General features: G+C 44.9%; 1 protein-coding gene across 10 annotated transcripts in view; it reads left to right on the top strand.

Annotated features, from left to right (window-relative positions):
* Positions 1-21,279, top strand: part of TENM2 (teneurin transmembrane protein 2) — a 1,186,617-nt gene that overhangs the window by 1,069,154 nt on the left and 96,184 nt on the right. For all 10 annotated transcript variants that reach the window (XM_054488238.2, XM_054488240.2, XM_063665336.1 and 7 more), the window contains one exon: positions 13,809-13,955. In XM_054488238.2, the coding sequence (XP_054344213.1) occupies positions 13,809-13,955 (147 nt within the window). The remainder of the gene's footprint in view (positions 1-13,808; positions 13,956-21,279) is intronic.

Genomic DNA, 21,279 nt, shown 5'->3' on the forward strand with positions numbered 1-21,279 from the left:
GCTCCTCTATGAGGTCGTTTGACACTTACGGTTTTGTGACCACATCTTCACAGGATTTAGACAGATTTTTGGGAAGGAATGTTTGACAGATTAATAAATAAATATAAATATATATGATAGATAGATAGATAGATAGATAGATAGATAGATAGACACACAGACAGACAGATAGATAGCACAAGCTTTTTAAGCATGTCTGAGTGTCCCATTCGGGTGGGTCAAGCTGGCCTATAGGGTTAAAGAGAACACAAGGGAATTAAAAGACCAGGAGTAATAACCTGGGAGCATGCTTGGGTGGTTCAAAGAGACCCTATTGCCAAGAATTAGATGAAGCTGGCCAGATGAATGCAGCTTGAGGTCTGGAGTCGCTATGTTAAGAAAGGCGAGGCATTCATTTGCTGGAGCTGTTCATATGAGGTTGTCTGCCCTGACCTTGCAGATAGAGCTGCTGTGACTCAATGGTTCTCTCCGCTTCTCCACTCTCAGCCATGTCTGTCCTGATGCAGCACAATGCTCCCGTGTCACCCTTTCCCTTCATCTCCACATGTTATTTTTAGTATGAAAAAGCAACTTGGAGAGGAGGGCAGAATCCTCACAAAATCCAGCTTCTGCAGCCTCATCTGCCTGCTAGTTCCAACTGAGGAGTCTGGTTTGCTGCATCAACAGGGGTAGTTGGTGAGAGTGCTGTTTATAGACTATATGTTTAATCGTCTGCTTTTGTGTCTCTAAAGCCTTCCCTTTCCGAGGCATGTGTAGGGAAACATAAACACATCTAGCATTAGCGGTGCCACATACAGTCACAGAGCAGGACAAATTTGTGCCCTGCCCAAGCCTCCACCCTGGCTTACCCAGATGGTCCTGATGGGTCTCTACTGGCCAGCCTTCCAGATCCTGTCCTGGCCCCATCGTCTGTCTGTTTCTCACCCAGCACAAAGGGAGCCTTTAAAAACTCATGTCAGATCAGGCCACTCCTCTGCTCAAAACCTTCCAATGACTTCTTTTCATTAAGAATAAAAGCAATATCCTTACAGTGGACTATGAGGTCCTACCCCTCACTCACTCTGCTACAGCCACACCGACCTCCTCTCTGTCCTTCCAACACCCCAAGCACTGTCATGCCTAGGGGCTTTGTACCTGCAGTTTCCTCTGCCTGTGCTACTATCTCCCGAATATTGGCATGATTTGCTTCCTCCCCTCCTTCAGGCTTTTTGCTCAAACAACTTATCATCAAGGGCTTCCCTGACCATCCTATATAAGACAGTGACCTCCATCACACACAACCCCCTTGTGGTCCCCTCCCCCTACATTTCCCTATAGCAATGATTACCATCTGATGTACCATATTAATTTTTATTGTTTATTGTGAGTCTCCTCCCTGTAGAATGTGAGATCTTTAAGAACAAGACTTTGTCTCCTTCATTGACCACTGTACGCCCTTGTCTAGAAACTACCCGGTGCATAATAGATGCTTGATAAATAATTATTGAATGAATGAAAGAATAAGCTCACGAGTCTACAGCAGAAATCAGCATATTCTAATCACTCAGTAAATGTTTGATGTGGGATTGGTATTTCTCCCTTGGAGGTCCATTTGTCACCTGATTTGTACACACTGAACTCATCAAGGATTAGGGACAGGGCAGGAGACAGAAGCCTACACTCTTGACAGGGAGACCACCCCACCACTCCCAAGCAGGATCCTCATGGATCCTATTCTCAGCTTTAGAAATCCCATTTTGTTTCTGTTAACAGAGTGGATCAAGCTCTAGACTGACTCCCTCACACTACCCAAATTCCCATCTAAACCTGAAATGGCCATTCAATAATTCACAGTGAGGAAACTCCACATCTCCTGCTCAGTGTATTCTCTCCCTAAAGGGAAATCTATATGGGAAATCAAGTTAAAAGCAGAAGATTGCTTGGGGAACAAGAAATCAAAGCAAGTAATATGATATTCTGAGTCTGCCTTCTCCCTGTACAGTCCTACCTGGCTAGGGGGGCGCAAAGTGCATGGGCTGAGATTTACACAGGCCTGGATTCACACCCTCACTTTACCACTTGCGGTGATTATGACCCTGGGAAAGTTAATTAACTTCTCTGAGCTTCAGCTTTTTCAGCCACAAATAATGATAATAATATGTACTTCATACCATCCTTGAAGTGGCTCAGTGAAATAACAAGGATGTGAATTGCTGAGCATGGACAAATGGCAGGTGCTGTTGCTTCCCTCCCCTCTGTCAAGCCAGACACTCTCACCCCTGAACTGACCCTGGCTCTCTCTTGCTCCACCAGCTCCCTCTCCACACCCCAGGCAGACTACCCCTTTCTGTGGGCATGCTTTTCTGAGCCTGGTTGAGATTTCTAAGCCCTGCGATCCTTAATAGTGTCACCTTCCACATCTGTTGCGTTTTAAGGGGAGTTCTATTGATAACTTGTCGCATGCATTATGTGCAGATCTTACTCATGTAACTCTCAGGAAATTACCTCATTTTTCTCATTTTCATTTAAGTCTTTGGAGGGCACCTTTCTGGGGCTTTGCTGTATTAACTACACTGATCCTATTTTAAATAATAGCATTCAGTCCCTCCTCATAACCAATTCAAGTGCAAATCAAAGGCTTTCCTAAACCATGCACAGACCTTTCTGCCACCATTGGAGGACACTTTTAATAAAAACAACAACAATAATAATAGGTATCTGTTGTAGAATATTTATTATGTGCCATGCATCATAGATTCTCTCATTTAAACTTCAACGACCCTCTGGGGTTCTATTGCTCTGGTTTTGCAAATGGAGAAACTAAAGAATTGAAGAGCTTATGATTTTTGCCCAAGATCATGCAGCCAAAGGGTGAAGCCAAGGTTTGAACCCAGGCTGCCCAGATTCAGAGCCACTACCTTCACTCTTCCAAGTACTGCCACGTGGTGACTGAGGTGACCTGATGCAGTGGCCCCGGGCGGCAGCAGAATCTGTTGGAAGCCCTAACATACCAAAACAAGTGACTTGGTATAAAAGTCTGCACCCTCTTTCTTGCCCTTGGGGGCCTTCATCTCTGTCCCCACCTCTGCCTCCAGGACAGCCAATGAAAAGAGCCTAGTCCTCACTCCCTGTTTTCAGTGATGACCAGTGATCCCAGGCTGCCTCTTGGGGCACAAGATTTTCAGTGCAAAAACTTGGATCATCCAGGGCAAATTGGAATGGTTGGTCACCCCAGTTGAGAACAGGAACTATAGAGCCATTGGCTTCTGTCAAATCCTGGCTCCACCATGAACCCACCCTGCTACTTTGGCCAAATTACCTAACTTTTCCATGCTTCCATTTCCTCACCTATAAAATAGGAATAGTAGTTGTACCTACACCATAGGGTTGTTGTGACGATTAAATGAGCTAATGCATGAAGGGGATCTCAAAGTGCCAGGCACAGAGAAATGTGCCTGTGAGGGGTTTGCTATTTTTGTGGCTATTATATAAAAAGCTTTCTAAAATCCAGAATTTCATCCTGGGGCAGATTCTTTGCCTAGCTCTTTTGAGATCTATTAGAAACATTTAGTGATAGTGATTTCCTTACATTTCCTGAAGTTACACTAGGAGCAACAACAGCAACAACAACAAAATGGCAATTTATGGTTGGCCTGATTTTACACTAGTTAAAAGAGAGCCGTCAACCCTGCAGAAGTAACAAGTCCGTGCCCACAGGCCTCCTCGGTGTTATTTGTATTTTTATGAACCTCCTGTGGCTATAAGGATGCTCAGTGGGTATAGAAATTGGATGGTTAAAAATAACAAATAAGAAATCAAAGTCGCGCTTTGTCCCTATTTCCATACTAGTAGGTACCACATTCATTATTTGCTGGACAGCTGTGGGAATAAGCTGCACAAGGTACAACAACTTGATTCTCCTCCAAAAACCAAATTAAACCACTGGACTCTCTTATTATTGTTATCCCTACCTTTGTGTAACGCTTGTCACACTCCTAAGCTACCAGCATGCCTTCTCTTCTACTCACTGGGTGCCCTAGTCTGCCTCTTTCAGTCCAGAGGTATCTGCTTCTTACAAGTTGAAAGGCACAGACCCACATCCACATTCATACACAGCCCCTGTCATCAGCTTGGTTTTGAACCCTGGGCTGCAACCAGCTGCTTCATTTGCTTAGAGAAGTGTCATCCTTCTAGAGGCTTGGGGTGTGGCCTGTGGGAAGCTTTTCCTTTTACCTGGCTGCTGAATCAAGAACACAGTGAAGCAGCAATGAAACAAAGCACAGTTTGTTTGTTTTTAATGTATTCATTCAACAGATATCTTTAATGCTGTAGGGTGGGAATTAGGAAAACAGCCATGAACAACTGAGCCAAAGCCTTTACACCTGAGGGGTTTGGAGGCTCCCAGGAAGATGGACATTGAACCGCTTGCTCTCATCATCCATTGCACATAGGAATCACCTGGGTAGCTTAAAAAAAAAGTAAAGAAACTGATGTCTGGGTCGCATCCTCAGAGATTGTGATTTATTTGGGATGCAGTTTAACATGGGAATTTTTCAAGGCTCCCAGGTGATTTGAAAGTGCGGCCCAGTTAAGACCCGTTGCTTTAAACAAAGGGTTCATTAGAATTATGAGGAGGGCTACAGAGAAGGGGAAGGTGGTGCTATGAAAGCACGCAATGGGGCAGGCACCCTGAGCTGGAAGCCAGGAAAGCCATTCCTAAACAAGGGCCAGCTGAGCACAAGGTGAATGGCTTTAGCCAAAGTGGGTGCAGGGAGCGTAATTCAGAGAGACACATCTGGGAAAGCCCACAAGAAGAATCCAGGCTACAGAGAACAGAGACAAATGTGACATGAGAAGAGAGAAATGGGCAGGCCCAGATAATGCAGGGCCTTTGAGGCCCTTTTAGGGGTTTGGGACTTAATCCGAAACAGAGGCTTTCACGTTGAGCAGGCATCTGGATCCCAGGGGCTTGTTAGAAATGCAGACGGCTGGGCCTCATCGCCAGAGGTTCTGATTCAGTAGGTCCAGGATGGAGCTCAAGAATGTGTATGTCTAACAAGTTCCCAGGAGGTCCTGCTGCTGGTCCCAGGACCACACTTTGAGAAGCACTGCTCCAATCTAAAGCAATGGGAGAAACTCCCGGAGGATGTTCAGCAGGGGCATGGCATGAGTTGGGGTGTGTTTTAGCAACACGGTGCTATTCACCCCCATAACTCACAAAGGTAATGTTCCAGGGAGATAAAGCAGGCGCCCCCAGGAAAGCACAGGCCGGGCTGGACTCCAATGCAACCGGATGATAACAATTCAGTCGGAATTCACTGAGTAACCGACGTGGGGTTTCCCTCCCAAGAAGAGCTATTTTGGTTACTGTTGCCTAAATTCTCCCATTTCCTCGCATGATCACCTACTTTAAAAAAAAAAAAAAAAAAGCTATTAATAAGAGCTTGAAACATCAAAACACCAAAAAGTAAGACACATCTTCCTTTCTCCTTTTTTTTTTTTTTTTTTGAGACAAAGTCTCACTCTTTCACCCAGGCTGGAGTGAAGTGGTTGCGATCTTGGCTCACTGCTGCAACCTCCGCCCCGCCAGGTTCAAGCAATTCTCCTGCCTCAGCCTCTCAAGTAGCTGGGATTATAGGTGCCTGCCATCACGCTCGGCTAATTTTTGTATATTTAATAGAGACTAAACAACAGGGTTTCACCACGTTGGCCAGGTTGGTCTCGAACTCCTGACTCCAGGTGATCTACCCGCCTCAGCCTCCCAAAGTGCTAGGATTACAGGCGTGAGATATCATGCCTGGCCCCTTTCTCCTCTATTCAAATGTGAAAGGATTGTTTTTACTGTTTTTACAAGTTCATCATTTTTCCGCAGCCAAGGCTGAGCCTACTGCCTTCCTTGTCCCATGCAGACAGACATGGTGCTGATCAGTGAGAATCCAGGTGCATCCAGAAAACGTGCAGCCTAGACAGCTGGAGGCAAATTTATATGACCTCATGGAAGCTCTGCTATTTCTGTTGCTGTTGGGGTTGTGGGGAGTGATTTCTGCCTTAGGAGCAAAAGCCAGCCAATAGACCATGGAAAGGATCACTGGCCTCCCAACACCCCAACCCAGCGTCCCCAACACTTGATTCTACACAAACCCTTAAAAACATACAGACACCGCTGAAACAAAGAGGAACATCTGCCTCTCTCAATTTGCCACATCTTTTCTAACAAAGCAGAGTCAGCTGTGGACGTGCAGGTTCATGGCTGCGTGTCCACGCCAATTTGTGCCTAGGAACAGAGTCCCCGCACAGCTCCCTCCCACACACACGGGCGAGCAAGAGGGACAAGCCCTGCCGTTTTCCAGAGACCAGAGACCAGGGTGATTCTTTGGCAGCCAGTCTTCCAAAACTAGTTGGAGATTTTCCCCAGAGCACCTCGAAGCATCAGATTAATTTTCTGAGCATTTGCCACTGCTGTTCAGTATAAATGGCTACCTGAACTCCTGGTGATCCCTGATCTCCGACACCTCAGCTATTTTCAACTACAAAGAGCTCTGGAATGTAATGGCAGACTCTATTATTAAATAATTTCCAGTGTGTGTGTGCTCTTTAATTCCAACAATGCACAGCTCCAGGAAAAAAAAAAAAAAAAAAAAAAAAAACAGCGATATTTAAAACAGTTGGTGAAGGGGGGGGTCCCTAATTAAGTTAATATTCAAAAGCAAAATTCTTCCCAAGAGAAAGGGCCCCCATGTAGTCTACCTTCGTGTCTCTGCACCTCATAATTGCCCTTAGCTCCAGTGGGTTTTCTTCTCACTCAGCCAGTCCAGTGTGGTATTGCTAGAGTTTTGGCTGGTGGTCATTGGAAGAATGAGAATTTCTTAGGCTGTGACACAATCACACACGGAGGACACTTGATGAATCTTCATTTTTTAACTTGAAAAAGGATAGGTTCTTGTTTTTTTCCCTGATCTCCGAGTGAGGCAAAGAGAAATGACCTACACTTCAGCCTATGCCCTAAAGGGAAAGCTTACCACTAATTATAATATCTGTCATAACAACTATATAGACACTGACAACAATTAGTGCCACTGTCTACTGGGCACTTACAATATGCCAAGCTCTGTTGAAATCTTTAGCTTTACCATTCCATTAATACCTCTGGCATCTGTAAAAAAAAAAAAAAAATAGTAAGTACAGTCTTGTGACCATCCCTAAATTATTTGATCAGCACATATTTCTTGAGTGTCTGTTACGTGCCAACCGTTCTTCTAGACCCTGAGAATATCTCAATGAACAAAAGAGGCAAACCTTTCTGCCTTTCTGGAAGCTGTATTCTATTGGAAGAGAAAATAAATAAGATTAACAAGTAAAATATACAGTTTTACAAACAGGCTGAGGCTCAGAGAGGTGGATCTACCAGCCCAAGCTCACACAGACAGCAAGAGAGACATCCAGATTCCATTCCCAGAACTCTGACTCCAAACCAGGTTAAGGTTTTCCCCATAGTTGAAATTAAAAACAAAACAAAACAAAAAAAACACTTTTTTTTTCACCTCAGTTTAACCTAGGGTGTAGGTGCTCTCCTGATGGTCTCTTGAAGCAAGCAGAGACATCTGGCTTCTCTGGCTTTCCCTGTCATCTGTCTGCATTTCCATGCAGCCTGTTTTATGTTTTTACTTGCATTTCCATCGGATAGGGTATTGCCCTTTATGCTTTTCCTAGGCATGCTTGATGTTGAATATTAAAATCCTATTTCTCTCTTCGCACCCCTCATGCATTATTAGCCACTTATTTCTACCTTTAAATTGCTGCACATGGCAGAACATTTCTTGATGCTTTTTTAGAAAAGCCTTTTATGGTAATTATAGCTTTCTTCAAGTGCATTTATGCTTCCCTTTTTACCGTGCTGTAGACGTTATTTTGTTCATGCCTAATTTTTGTTAAGGCAAAAAGCCTGCCTACCTGGTAACTGTGTGGACAGACTTCTTTTTTCTAGTGGTTGGAATTTTGTGTGTAGAGTCTTGGAAACTCTCTCATTTCCACTCTGCCAAAGGCATTGGATTCAGCCAGAGTTATTCATTCATCATTTCCCCAAACTACTTATTGAGTACTGGCAATCCAAGAGTAAACAAACTAGACATGGTCCCTCCCTGACAGTTTTACACCATAGCAGGAGTGCCTGGGGCAGCTGTTCGGTTCACAGTAGGGGCACCATTCAAAATGTAGGTAATGACAACGGGCACATTTATTATGACACTTTTCCAGCAGGTGACAGTAAAATGTCTTAAGGAAGGGCTGCTACATGGCCTAGCAAGCATCAAGGAGGCACCAGCCAATTGTGATACAGCGGGGCGGATAGTGCCACATAAAGGAAAGAATAAAGATGCCATGACCGGTGCTGCTGGCATGAGCTTGGGAGCTTTGGAAAAGCTTCCAGGAGGAGATGACTTCTGAGTGGGGATTTGAAGGATGTATTGAAGTTAGGGAGGTGAGAAAAGTGAAAAGGAAAGGCCAAGTGGCTTAAGTCTAACCAAAGCCTAAAGTGATATTGAGATAGGCTGATGTGGTAAGAGCCAGTTCATATGAAGTCAGCAAGCCCAGTTAAGGCCTTCAGACTTTGCCCATGGGTCAATGGAAAGCTACTGAAGTGTTTCCAGCAGTATCCAGAATGTGAGAGATGGATGATGGTACAAGACTGGAAGCAGGGAGACCAGTTAGGAGTTTTTGACAAGCATCTGGACAAAGATGAGGGCGGCTGGGGTTAATGTGGTGGCAGTAGGGGTGGAAGTAGAGCACAGATTCCAAGATATTTAGGAAGAAGGACAGATAGGAGTTCTTGCAGTTAAGAGGAAAATTAGGCAGAACTTGGTTGGAATTAGATAGAAGAGACAAGAGAAGGTAGGAGAGGAGGGGAATAATTAAGAATGCCTCCAGGGTTTCAGTGGTGGGCAATGGGGTAGATACCTGGATGTGCCATGCACTGCTCAAGGGGTCAGAGTTTGTGGGGAGGAAAGGTAAAGAGTCAGAATTCTTTTGAGTTTGAGGTGCTTATGAGTGTACAGGTGGGGAACAGATGGCTATGTTGAGATGCAAGTTGGAGTTCAGGTCTAGAGGTCAGAAGACTGGAGTTGAAGACTTAGGGGCCACCAGAATATAAGGGTGTGGGTTGTTGCTTGTTGCTGTTGTTGTTGTTTCTTTTTTTTTTTTTTTTTTTTTTTTGAGACCGAGTCTCACTCTGTCGCCCAGACTAGAGTGCAGTAGCACGATCTTGACTCACTGCAGCCTCTGCCTTCAGGGTTCAAGTGATTCTTCAGCCTCAGCCTCCTGAGTAGCTGGGATTACAGACACCTGCCACCATACTCAGCTATTTTTTGTATTTTTAGTAGACATGGGGTTTCACCATTTTGGCCAGGCTGGTCTCGAACTCCGGACCTCAGGTGATCTACCCACCTCAGCCTCCCAAAGTGGGCTTTTTTAAATCCCAAATTTCCCATCAGCTCTCTCTCTATAGGTTGGAATATGACAGAGCTAGCCCATTGATATCACTGGCATCCTTGAAAATTCTCCCTGGGAAGAGGACTTTTGCTCTTAGAGAGGAAGTTTCTATTATCTTCTCATGATTCTCAGAAGAGTTTATGGATATGAGACAGGCAGACAGAAAAGATATAGCACCCCCTGATCATTTTTATTCATTCAAGCACCTTCTATGTGCCTAAAACCAGGCCAAGCTCTGGGATCCAACAGCAAACAACCAAATCTTGGATCTCATGGGGGTTTATGTCTAGGGCTAGGTTTCTCAACCTTAGCACAGTTAACATTTTGGGCTGTATCATTCTTCATTGTGGGGCCTGTCCTGTGCATTGTAGGATGTTGAGCAGCATCCCTGGCCTCCACCCACGAGATGCCAATAGCACCCTCCTCAAATTGTGACAACCAAAAATGTCTCCAGACTGGGCACGGTAGCTCATGCCTGGAGTGCTGTAATCCCAGCAGTTTGGGAGGCCAAGGCAGGCGGATCACTTGAGGTCAGGAGTTCAAGACCAGCCCGCCAACATGGTGAAACCACATCTCTACTAAAAGAAAATGTATATACGTATATACATACGTATATATATGTATATATGTATATACGTATATACATATATACATATATACGTGTATATGTATATACGTATATATGTGTATATGTATATACGTATATACACAGAAATTCAGCTGGATGTGGTGGCATGCACCTGTAGTCCCAGCTACTCAGGAGGCTGAGGCAGGGGAATCATTTGAACCTGAGAGGCGGAGGCTGCAGTGAGCCGACATTGCGCCACTGCACTCCAGCTTGGGCAACAGAGTGAGACTCCATCTCAAAAAATAAAAATAAAAACTATAAAGTGTCTTCAGACAATACCTAATGTTTTCTGGAGAGAAATAGGGAGATAAAATTGCCTTAGCTGAGAACCACTGGTATAGGGTCATGATAGAACCTGTAGTCTCCAGGCAGCCAGCTCTCTCTAGCTCCATAAAAGAGGAACCAAACCGGTATGCTTTAAGGGGCTTTATATTAGTGGTCTTGGAGGCAGACAGTACCAGCCTGAAATCCAGAAGACTTCCTATAGGAGACTTCTTGGGTGCCCCAGTATAAGCCCATTAGCCCAATCCAACTTCAGTTATAGCATCCTCTCCAGAGAAAAGCCTCTACCTCATACCCATTTTGCCCTCCAGACTAATTACTTCCTAGGTTTTGTTTTTCCTTAAGCAGAAGCTGGCTTTGCACTTTGCAAACACAAAGGATCACTTCCTCAGAAGGCCACCAGTAGAATGAACTTGTGCTGGGGTTAGCTTGGGGTTGCCTAGCAACACCATGCACCTACCAAGGCTGTTTTCTTCCTCTTCAAGCTAAAAGCAAAGTCCTGTCCATTAATTCCCAGCTGCCCTGAAACTCCTCAGAGATTTGCCAGCTTCCTACTGTTCGTGTTTTCATCTTCCTCATGTGATATGGAGAAAACCTGCTACTGTGGTCTGTTTATTTCACTTCAGTTGGTCGGCAAGGGAAGGTTGGGGAGGAAGCAAGAGAGGAAGAGAAGGGGTTAAAAAAAAAAAGCCTCATTCAATCTAGAAATGTATGTATTTTGAGTGCGTATCTCTGACTGACACGCTAGTGTTTTTTGCAGATTTAAATTTGATGTAGCGGACGTGGGTTTCCTATACAATGAGGTTTCTGTTGACACATTGGACATGAATTTAGTCAGACATGAGACCTCAAAGTAGCTAAATAACAAAGCTCCACCAAATAGATACCATGCTGAGCAAATGTTGGTAGGTCTGTCATTTAGTGTATTTTCCGTGATCCATTCCCCAAAACTCTACCAGTAGAAATTGTTAAAGCTGAAGGTAGCTGGAGGTTGAAGAAATTCTCTTTTCCTTGAGAACCTGTGAAATGTCCCTTGGTCTTTTCCTACTGAGCTCATTTTGTTCCTGCAGAAATGTTTGTGGCATTTCTCTGCAACTGGGAATGGCTTTCCCTCCACACACCTTCTCATGGTATGAAGTGAACAGGGGTTTTCCAGGCAGGACCACAGTCAGGAAAAGAATGGAAATGTGAATCTGTGCTTTGTGAGAAGAGGTGTGTAGACCAAACAAGCCTTTCCAGGTGTGCAAACACTGGTGCTTTACTTGCCTGCTGGACTTAGTGCCAGGCTGTGCAACAAAAGAAAACGGATTCCCTGGTAAGAGTCTCCTTATTTGCCCTCTCAAGACAGCTTGGCTTCCCTAGGGACTGGCCCACATAGGTCTCCTCTGTTGCATGCACTCCTCGCTCAGATCCTAGTCCAATACCACCTTCTGGAAAGGATGAGAGGCAGCAAGCACTGAAGAGTGAAACTCCTCTTCCTAAAGAAGTAAAACTTAATTGCATACCCTTGAGACCTTGCTTCTTAGGAAGATGCCTTTAAATTCCCACCACTGGCCAGGCATAATGCTTCATGCCTGTAATCCTAGCACTTTGGGAGGCTGAGGCTGAGGCTGGAGGGTCATTTGAGGCCAGGAGTTCAAGACTAACCTGGGCAACATAGCAAGACCCCATCTCTACTAAAAAAGAAAAAAATCGCTGGGCATGGTGGCGCACACTTGCAGTTCTAGCTACTTAGGAGGCTGAAGCAGGAGGATCACTCAAGCCCAGGAGTTCAAGGTGGCAGTGAGCTATGATCATACCACTGCACTCCCGCCTGAGTGATAGAGTGAGACCCTACCTCAAATTCCCACCACTGCCATATGCACATATTAGGTTTATCAGCATTCTCATAAGGGGTGCTCAAGAGAAAAGAAGGAAGATGCTAGGTTGAAGGCCTCTGGAACACTGGAGAGAGGAGTAGGGGAGATGCATGCTTTTGATCCACAAGATTTGGGCCAGGAAGGTTTCAAATCAATTACCTCCATCATTACAAAGCTTTTTATCCTCTGTCATGGCCCAATCCAGCCTGCACTTTATGTAGTTTAAAAATAGACGTAGAAAAAGATGGAAACAGAGATGGTGGCAGAGGTAGAGATAGGACTCGAGATAGATATTCAAGGAAATTACTTTCTGGGGAAAAGTAAATTAATGGTCTCTGGGGTAATTTAAATTAAGTAAGAAAACATATCCCAAGTGCACAACTCTGCAAATTTACTAGAAGTCATTGCATTGTACACTTAAAACAGGTGAATTTTATGGTGTGTAAATTATGCCCCAATAAAGCTGTGAAAGAAAAATGAAAACATGTCTAGGAATTCTTGCCAGCACATAGGTTTTGTGAGTGTGGCCACATCCTAGTAGTTCTCTGCTTCTCTCCTACCTGTTATGAAGAGTCACGGAGGCTCTGCTAGTGAGACCTTTCCCATGTCTCTTTAGTGCACCTCCTTTCTCCACTTTTCTCCCCCAGGCTCCCTTTGTCCAAACTCAGGTCAGGAGAGTGCTGGCTGCAATTGTTTTGGGTCCTGGAGTAATTAGAAAATTACACAGGCAGCCGATTTTGCACAGGCAAGTGAGCGCATGCATACACACACACACACACACACACACACACACACACACACATCAATAAAGGAAAAGAAATCCACAAAATAAGAACTACCCCTACCCCACCACCCTTCCCCAAGCACATATACTTTTTCTTCTATCTTTCCCCGATGCATGGCTCCCAGCATCTATCCCCTCCACAGCCTTCGAATCCTGCAGTGTTTTTAAATTGTGCCATAAACAGGTTGAGTGATAAGCAGCCAACATCTTTAAGTGCCCCTTAAAACTAAATATTACCTGTACAAGCATATGAAAATAGCCCAGCAGAACCGTCCAGTTTTCGGTCATGAGAAGCTCATGATAATTCTATGTAAATATATCTTTAAAACTCTGAAAGATGGCGGGCACTTTGCCTCCATCCTGGGTTGATAGGGAATGTTTTCTCTTCTACAGAAGAGCACTTCTTACAAAAAGAAAAAAATGAAAGAAAGAAAAGCTTCCTTTCAGTAGCATCAATCCTGAGCTATTGGCTGGAAACCACAGCCTAGCTAGTCTGGTTGTCAGCTCAGCACTGGTTTAGTTGTCTGGGATGTGCATTGAGCTCCCCGCTTTGGGAAGGTTGCCTCTGACCTAGGTCAGTTGTCACTGGGGATCCCCTGCATCTGCGACCCCACTCTGTCTTGCTACTGCATGCGTTGCCTGCTCCCCTGACTCTGTGGAAGGCAGGCGCGGGCCCCACTGTGAGGCTGGCCCAGCGGCTGCCCTGCGGCCTTGCTCCCCTCTGCATGGCTCCCCTGCTTCCCCAGCGCGGCCTCACGTCCCTCCTTCTCATCCTCTCCATTTCTCCAACCAGATGGCTGCCCTGACTTGTGCAACGGTAACGGGAGATGCACACTGGGTCAGAACAGCTGGCAGTGTGTCTGCCAGACCGGCTGGAGAGGGCCCGGATGCAACGTTGCCATGGAAACTTCCTGTGCTGATAACAAGGATAATGAGGGAGGTGAGCACGCGTCTTCTCATTCCCAGCCCCTAAGAGCAGAGCGTTGTCCATGCTTTTGTCATAAGTCATTTTCTTTCTGAAAGACCTCCCCTGCACTATTGTCAAATGTTGTTGTAACACTTTCTTTGAAGCAAATGCAGCAGAGAACAGGCGTCCTTATGCCGGGGGGATCTCTGGGAGACACCAGCTGGAGGCACTGGGGGTTGATGCTGGCTGAGAATTCCCAAGTGCCCATTGCCACATAAAGGTGGCCGGGCCCTGGCGCTGCCTTCAGGGTCACCGGTCCTGCCAGACCTTTCAGGGCTGGGGATAACAGTCAGTGACAATGAAGATGACAATCTATGCCTACCGCACAAAGCTGTCATAAGCAATGCCTGCTGCCTTCATCCTTACAGCCCTTTGAGATGTCACTTTACAGATGAGGAAACCGAGGCCTGAAGAGTGATTAAGTAACTTTTTTGAGATAATTAATTCAACCACCATTAGTAAAATTGAGACCCAAACCAACCGTGGCTGCAAAGTGTCTGTTCTAACCAGTTGTCGGCAAACTATGGTTCATGGACCAAACTGGGCCTGTAAGCTAAAAATAGTTTTAACATTTTTAATGGCTGGGGGAAAAAATCATAAAAAGAATAATACTTGATGATGTGAAAATTATGTGAAATTCAAATTTTGATGTTTATACATTTTTAAACAGCTTTATTGAGGTATAATTGACATATAAAAAGCTGTGTATATGGCCAGGTGCAGTGGCTCACACCTGTACTCCCAGCACTTTGGGAGGCCATCACCACCATCAAGGCCATAAACATGTCCATCACCTCTCAAAGTTTCTTCCTACTGACTGAACTGAGGGTCGGGCTGCTTGTTTTCAAGGTCCAATAACAAGATGCAAACAAACTGGGAAAGTAACCAGAAATAAACTCTCCCAGGCACAGGGAGAAGGCCAGAGATAATTCGCCAGACCAACTCAAAATTACAAAGTTTTCCAGCGCGTATGTACCTTCGAAGCTATGTGTCTACGTGTAAGTGTGCACTCATCTGAAGACACAAGTGACTGATTCCATCTAATCTATAACTAAGGTTTGGGTCCTGGAGACCTTCCTCCAGAGCCTCAGTAAATTTGCTTAGCCTAGATGGGTCCTGGTGACAGGGGTGATTACCCTTATCTTGTCTCCAGCTAAGGTGTGGAGGTCTGGGGAGTTCCTTCAGACTCCCAGTAAAACTTGTTTAATCCTAAATGGGTCCTGGTACGAGGAGCGTAAGAATTCCTGCATTATCTTGTGAAGGTTCAAGGCCCAGGAAAGGCCTAGGCAAGACTCTTGGTGAGCTTTTGTTACATTCCAGCCTTTGTGTAAGTGTGGCTCTTTCCGCCTTTAATATTTAACCTAACCATTCATTCAGCGCCAAAACAGTTGTCATGGAGGCCTGCCTGTTCAGCTGTTGGTGAGACCTGGCCTGCCACACTGTTGTCTTTGTGATTATTGTTTCTGGGGTGATTTTTTGGTTTTAGGAGTTTTTGTGGTAAGGACATTTTAACATGAGATCTACCCTCTTAGCAAATTTTGAGTATACACTACTTTGTTAGCCATAGATACTATGCTATATGGTAGATCTCCAGAATGTATTTATCTTGTATCGCTGACACTTTGTACCCCTTAACCCACACCTCTCCATTTATTGGAATATAGCCATGCCCATTTGTTTATGTTTGGCCTAGGGCTGCTTGCACTCTCCATGTCAGAGTAGAGTCATAACAAAAACCACTTGGCCATCAAAGCCTAAAACATTTACTCTCCGGCCCTTTACAGGAAAAGTTTTCTGTCTCCTATTCTAAACCTCTGAGCTGAATTTCCCCATGTTCCTTCCTGATGGAGTGCTAAGATTCTGGGGCTAAATGAGGTTGGGTTAGCATGTTGGCCACCTGATCTCCTAAGAGTGCTGTGGAATGTTCCGTAGACTTTAGTACAGGTCTGTTATCCACCCCCGCCACAATTACTAACTGATCAGAATTCACTGGGGGCAGAGGTTGTTTCAGAGTGTAGGAAGATCCATGAGTCCAATCATTTCATTTAACAAAAATGTATTTAGTGCCACCTTGGACCAGTCATTGAATTCTAGGAATATCAATGACCAAGTCAAAGTCAGCCACTGCCTTCGTGGCCCCAACAGGTCCTTTCAGTGGTGTCCAGAGCAGGGTGCAATCCATCGGGGTGCTGGATGAGAGTATTAGCTATTCTATTTTTATTTTTTCTCATCCTCTTAATGGGTATTTTGCAGTTTCCATAATTTATGATTGCCATTGTGCCGGTATGTAATTTGTAAATAAACAGATGTACATACACTGATAGGAGCACACAATCAAAACAGTTTACAGACCTGATGTGGTTTACAGAGCTCCCATTCATTCATTTTCTCTTTCCTGAAACAGAGCCAAAGAGAAGGCACTTTAATTCATTTTTTAACAAGTTAAGGCATAACTACATAATGCATTTTTTTTCCAAGTCAGAATCGCACGACTTTTGCTAGTAAGGTTCACTGTTTTTCCTTCTGTCTCCCTGGGGATTTCACTGAGCACAGCGGTTGCTTACAGATCAGCTTCTACTTCCAGAAAGGAGCTGCTCTCCTGGCTCCCTTCCCTGTTCCTGGTGTCAGCAGCTGAAAGCATAACAAATGGCTGGAATGCCACATAGAGGGGAGAGAGGAAACTCTGGGGGACTGTCTCCCCAGCATACCCTGCCTTACCCACCTCCCTCCCCACCAGCCCTACCGCTGATCCCAACTTCCACCCGGCCAAAACCAAAATCCTGAAGTGATGGAGCTAAAAGAGGCTCACAGGGTCCCTGGGTCTAAGGGTTGCCCACCAGGCACAATTCAGGATCCCCCCTGGCTGGCAGAGACAAAGCAGTCCAAAGGCAGGGCACAAAAGCAAATGAGGCAGTGATTATGCTAAAGACAATAATGGCCTTGTTATGGGAACTATTAAAGCAAACCTCCCAAGGAAGTAATTAACCACAAAGAAAAAAAAAAAAAGGCTACAAGGTGTTTATAAAAAGAAACTCCCAGTTATTTCAGAGTTGCTCATGTCAGGTGGGAGGGGTAGACACCAATTCTCTCTCACCTGGCGTAAGCAATTCACAACTAACTGAGTTCTTTTTTTGGAGGCGATTCCTCCATGTAGAGTATCCATTTTATGGTTAATGACTTCCCTAGGAGGTGTGCTAAGCACTTTGCTGTTTATTGATAAATATTACGGTTGCTCCTCATCAACTCCAGATCCAATCCTGCAGCACACTAATTGTATCACTCTTTTTGTTTGGTTGGGGTGGGGGTGGGAGTTCTGCCCTAGTCTCTGTCCTGCTTCGTGAGTTCTCAGGAAGGGCTATGTGAGTTTATAAACCTGGCAGTGGGTCAGAGAGGCACCCAGGCAGAACATGAATGCAGACCCGGGGAGCAGCTGCAATGAACACATTTGTTATAAATTTCATGAACGGGCAAAATAATAGAGCAATCTACCAAAGTGGACTGGAAAAGGCAAATCACTTTTCCATCTAGAAACACTCTACTTTAAAAAAAAAATCTGTTTGAAGGGATATATATATTTTTTATTTTAAACTGAGATAGATATAGATACAAATACAGATAGAGATATTTGAAACCTTTAACAGCCTTTTTTCAACCTGGGTTCCTCTATGAGAGAAGCCCTAATACTTTACGGCCACTAGTAGTTCTGGAACTTCAGCATGAGGCAAAACCACTTTGATTCAACACAGAGTGCTAAGCCCTATTCCTAGAGCTCCTGATTCTCTAAGTCTGGGGAGGGCGGTGCAAGACTGAATTTCTAGTAAATATCCCAGCAGTGCTGACGCAGGGGACGCTGATGCAGGTCCTCTTTGAGAACCACTGTCCTAAGCCATCCGTTCTATGTAATGAATTAGCTTCTCTCCTATGCATCTAGAATGGTACTGGATAAAGTACCTCCTTTGGAAGAACTGAGAAAACTTTCACTCAAATGTGCCCTGTAGTCAGCAGTGTTGAGATGACAATCCCTGTTGGAGAAGGCTGCCTTAGAATATCCCCGCCAAAACAGTTTATGCCGACTCCCAGCCTTCTCACCCCCTTGGCTTTCAAAGTCTCCAAACACCCCCAGTCATGTGACCGCCACTCATGTAACCTCAGGAAGCAATGGCTGATTCTGAAGGGACAAGCCATACCTGCCTATGGCTACTAAAAAGAAGTGGAAATGGTTCAGACAGACATGGCAGCTGGCAGACTGTCTTTTTAATAGTGAGAGATCTTCACTTGAACTGCTCACCCCAATTTGAAAAAGAAGAGACTCAGAGAAATATTTTTGCTTACAGAAGACAAATACCAGCTCATTAAAGTCTGAGAATACACACAACATGTGCACCAAGTGACAGGCGGATAATATTTAATTATCACCACCAAGACAGAGGTGTGAGATTTAGTTCATCACAGCCAGGGGTAGGAGAGAGGGTGTAGATTTCCTCTAAAAGTGGGAACTGCAAGGTGAGGAGGCGTTGTTAGACCGTCTGGCCTGGTGAGACAGTCCTTACTCCTTCCCCACTCCCCTTTATCACCCTGAACTTAGAGTCAGGAGCCCTAGCCCTTCCATCATTTCAAGCCGGCATAGGAGTGAGTCTGAAGCTCCTGTGGAATCCTATGAGATGCTTTCTCCCATCTGTGGGCAGCGGTGACAGTGGAGACCAAGGGAGGTGATGTCATAACCACATCACCTGGAGGTAGGGGTAGGAGGAAGCCCTTTTTAGGCTGAGCTTGTCCTCAGTCACCCCACATCACTTTCTTCCTTACTAAACTAGGAGAGATATCTTTTCCCCCTGTTGCGTTTCAACACAGCACTGAAAGATGTTTTGCACCTTCTCTTTCACGTCCCTGGTTTCTGAACAGGTGACACTGTATCATCATAATTGATTGAGGGCTTGGGCTTCAGAGTCAGCCTTTGTATCCCAGCTCTGCAAGTCACTTTGCTTCTCAAAGTCTCAGTTTTCTTATCTGTAAAATAGGCATGGCAATGCCATTGTCACTAGCTGGTGTGAAGTTTAAGTGAGAAAATGCATGTGATGTATTTTACAAGACACCTGGCTCATAGATGCCCTCACATATTGGCAGCTGCTAGCATTAACATTATTAATATTAATGTTATTTTCTAGAAAGGAGACTGAATTCATATAGATGGAACCCAACCAATAATTTTTCCAGTGTACACAACCACAAAGATTCTAACTTTGTGCTTATTGAACTTCAGTGCTGCGTGACTGTGTGGAGGGGTGGAGGGCTTGTTTAAAAGTCAGATTTCTAAGCCCCCACCTTGGAGGTTCTGATTTATTAGTCAGATATAGGATCCAGGAGTCTGCGCTTTTACCACACACTCCAGAGTGTCTGATACAAGTGTGTTTGCTCTGCAGATGACATTTTGAGATAAACTTTTTAAAATAATGGTTTTCCCTGGGTGGGCTGACCCAGCCTAATGTCATAGTGCTTACACCCCAAACCCTTTCCCCTAAAATCCCCAGAACACAGGAGTGCAGAGAGGAGAGGGGAATTTTATTTCAAGAAGAAATAAGTAGCTGAAAAGACATGAAGTCTGTGCATGGTGGCTCACACCCATAATCCTAACACTTTGGGAGACCAAGGTGGGTGGATCACTTGAGCTCAAGAGTTCAAGATAAGCCTGGGCAACATGGTGAAACCCCGTCTCTACAAAAAATAGAGAAATTAGCCAGGCAGGCATCCTGGCATGCGCCTGTAATTCCAGCTACTCAGGAGGCCGAGGTAGAAGGAGCGCTTGCTCAGGAAGTTGAGGCTGCAGTGAACCATGATTGTGCTATTGCACTCCAGCCTGGGCGACAGAATGAGACCCTGTCTCAAAAAAAAAAAAAGACATGACGATATCTTTATGTTTTGGTCCTTAGTGAATGAGTTCAGTATAATTTAGAAGTTCTCCATTCTTGGGTGGAGAGTTGGCTGATGTTTGTTTCAAAGTTTAAAAACCTTTAACTCTCTGTCATTAGGGTATGAATTCATCTATCCACTCATCCATCCATCCAACCATTCATTAGCTTATTCATTTATGGTTTAACAAACATTTGTTGAGGGTTTACTAAATGTTAGACCCTGAAAATAAGCCTTTAGAAATACTAAAGCAAACATGACGTATGTCCACAAAGAGCTCACTATCCATCTATAAAGATGGATAAACACATTGTTATTATTATTATTACAGTCCAGCATGTGAGAGGTGACAGGGATGGACCATCTTATTAGATGGCAATAGTTCAGTGGGAGCATAGCAAAGGGACTGTCACATGTATGGGTGTCAGGAGCACGACGTGAGAGAAAGCGCAGCCCATTGTTAAGGACAGGCTCTTCAGCTCGTCTCCATGGAGTGTCCTCAAAGCCACAGATCTGTGTGATCAGTAACCCCTGGTAGAGGCTCTTCAGGCCACTAGCAGTTACTGCAGTTCCCTCTCTAAATGAAGGACTCCACGCTGGCTTCTCTGCAGAGCAGTATTTCCCACCCTACCTCCATCTGCAAGGCTTGGTTCCTTGCTTCACTCCAAAGGAGGCTGCCTTGGGTTAAGAGACGTGGATGCTGGCCTGAGCTCCGGGCATGCCATCCAAGGCACTCCAGCCAGGTCTAAATGAGGAGAAATAACACTGGAGTCTGTCCAAGGCACTTGGAACAGACAAAACTCACCCTTCGCCCGCTGCCTCCTCCTGCTCCCTCCCCATCCCGTAGCCATCCAAATTGGTTTGACACGATTCAGGAATGCTCTTCCGGCATTCATCTCACTTGTTAATTAATAACTCACCTTGTCTGTGCATTTAGCAGAGCCAAGCTAGTGACTTCAGGGACTCCAAAAGGGTTCTGGTTCCCATGCCCAAATAGTCCAGTTTCTTCCTCCAATGAGAGACAAAGCTTGATGAACCCACTTTAAATGCCTTGATTAATGTATCCCAATCATGTTGATGGATTGGTTGGGTGGGGGACAGCTTAAAAATACAACATTGAGCTATTAATTGGGTTGGATGAGGATTCCCTTTGCAGTAGAAAGACCTTGTGGCAAATGTAGCTGGAGCCATAAACAGAGTCCCTGATTAGCTCCCAGAGAGAAAAGCAATGTATCTAATGCTTAGGAGGAAAACTTGGCCTTGAGGACACTGCCAGCTGGCCAGATGCTGGATCTCTCTTCTTTAGGAGGGAAGCGGAATTAGCCTCAACTGAGATCTTCAGGGAACACATAACAACAGGGATCTGAAATTATTCTGGCTCTTCCAGTTG

The sequence above is a fragment of the Pongo pygmaeus genome, chromosome 4 (assembly GCF_028885625.2).
Source record: "Pongo pygmaeus isolate AG05252 chromosome 4, NHGRI_mPonPyg2-v2.0_pri, whole genome shotgun sequence".
Taxonomy (NCBI): domain Eukaryota; kingdom Metazoa; phylum Chordata; class Mammalia; order Primates; family Hominidae; genus Pongo; species Pongo pygmaeus.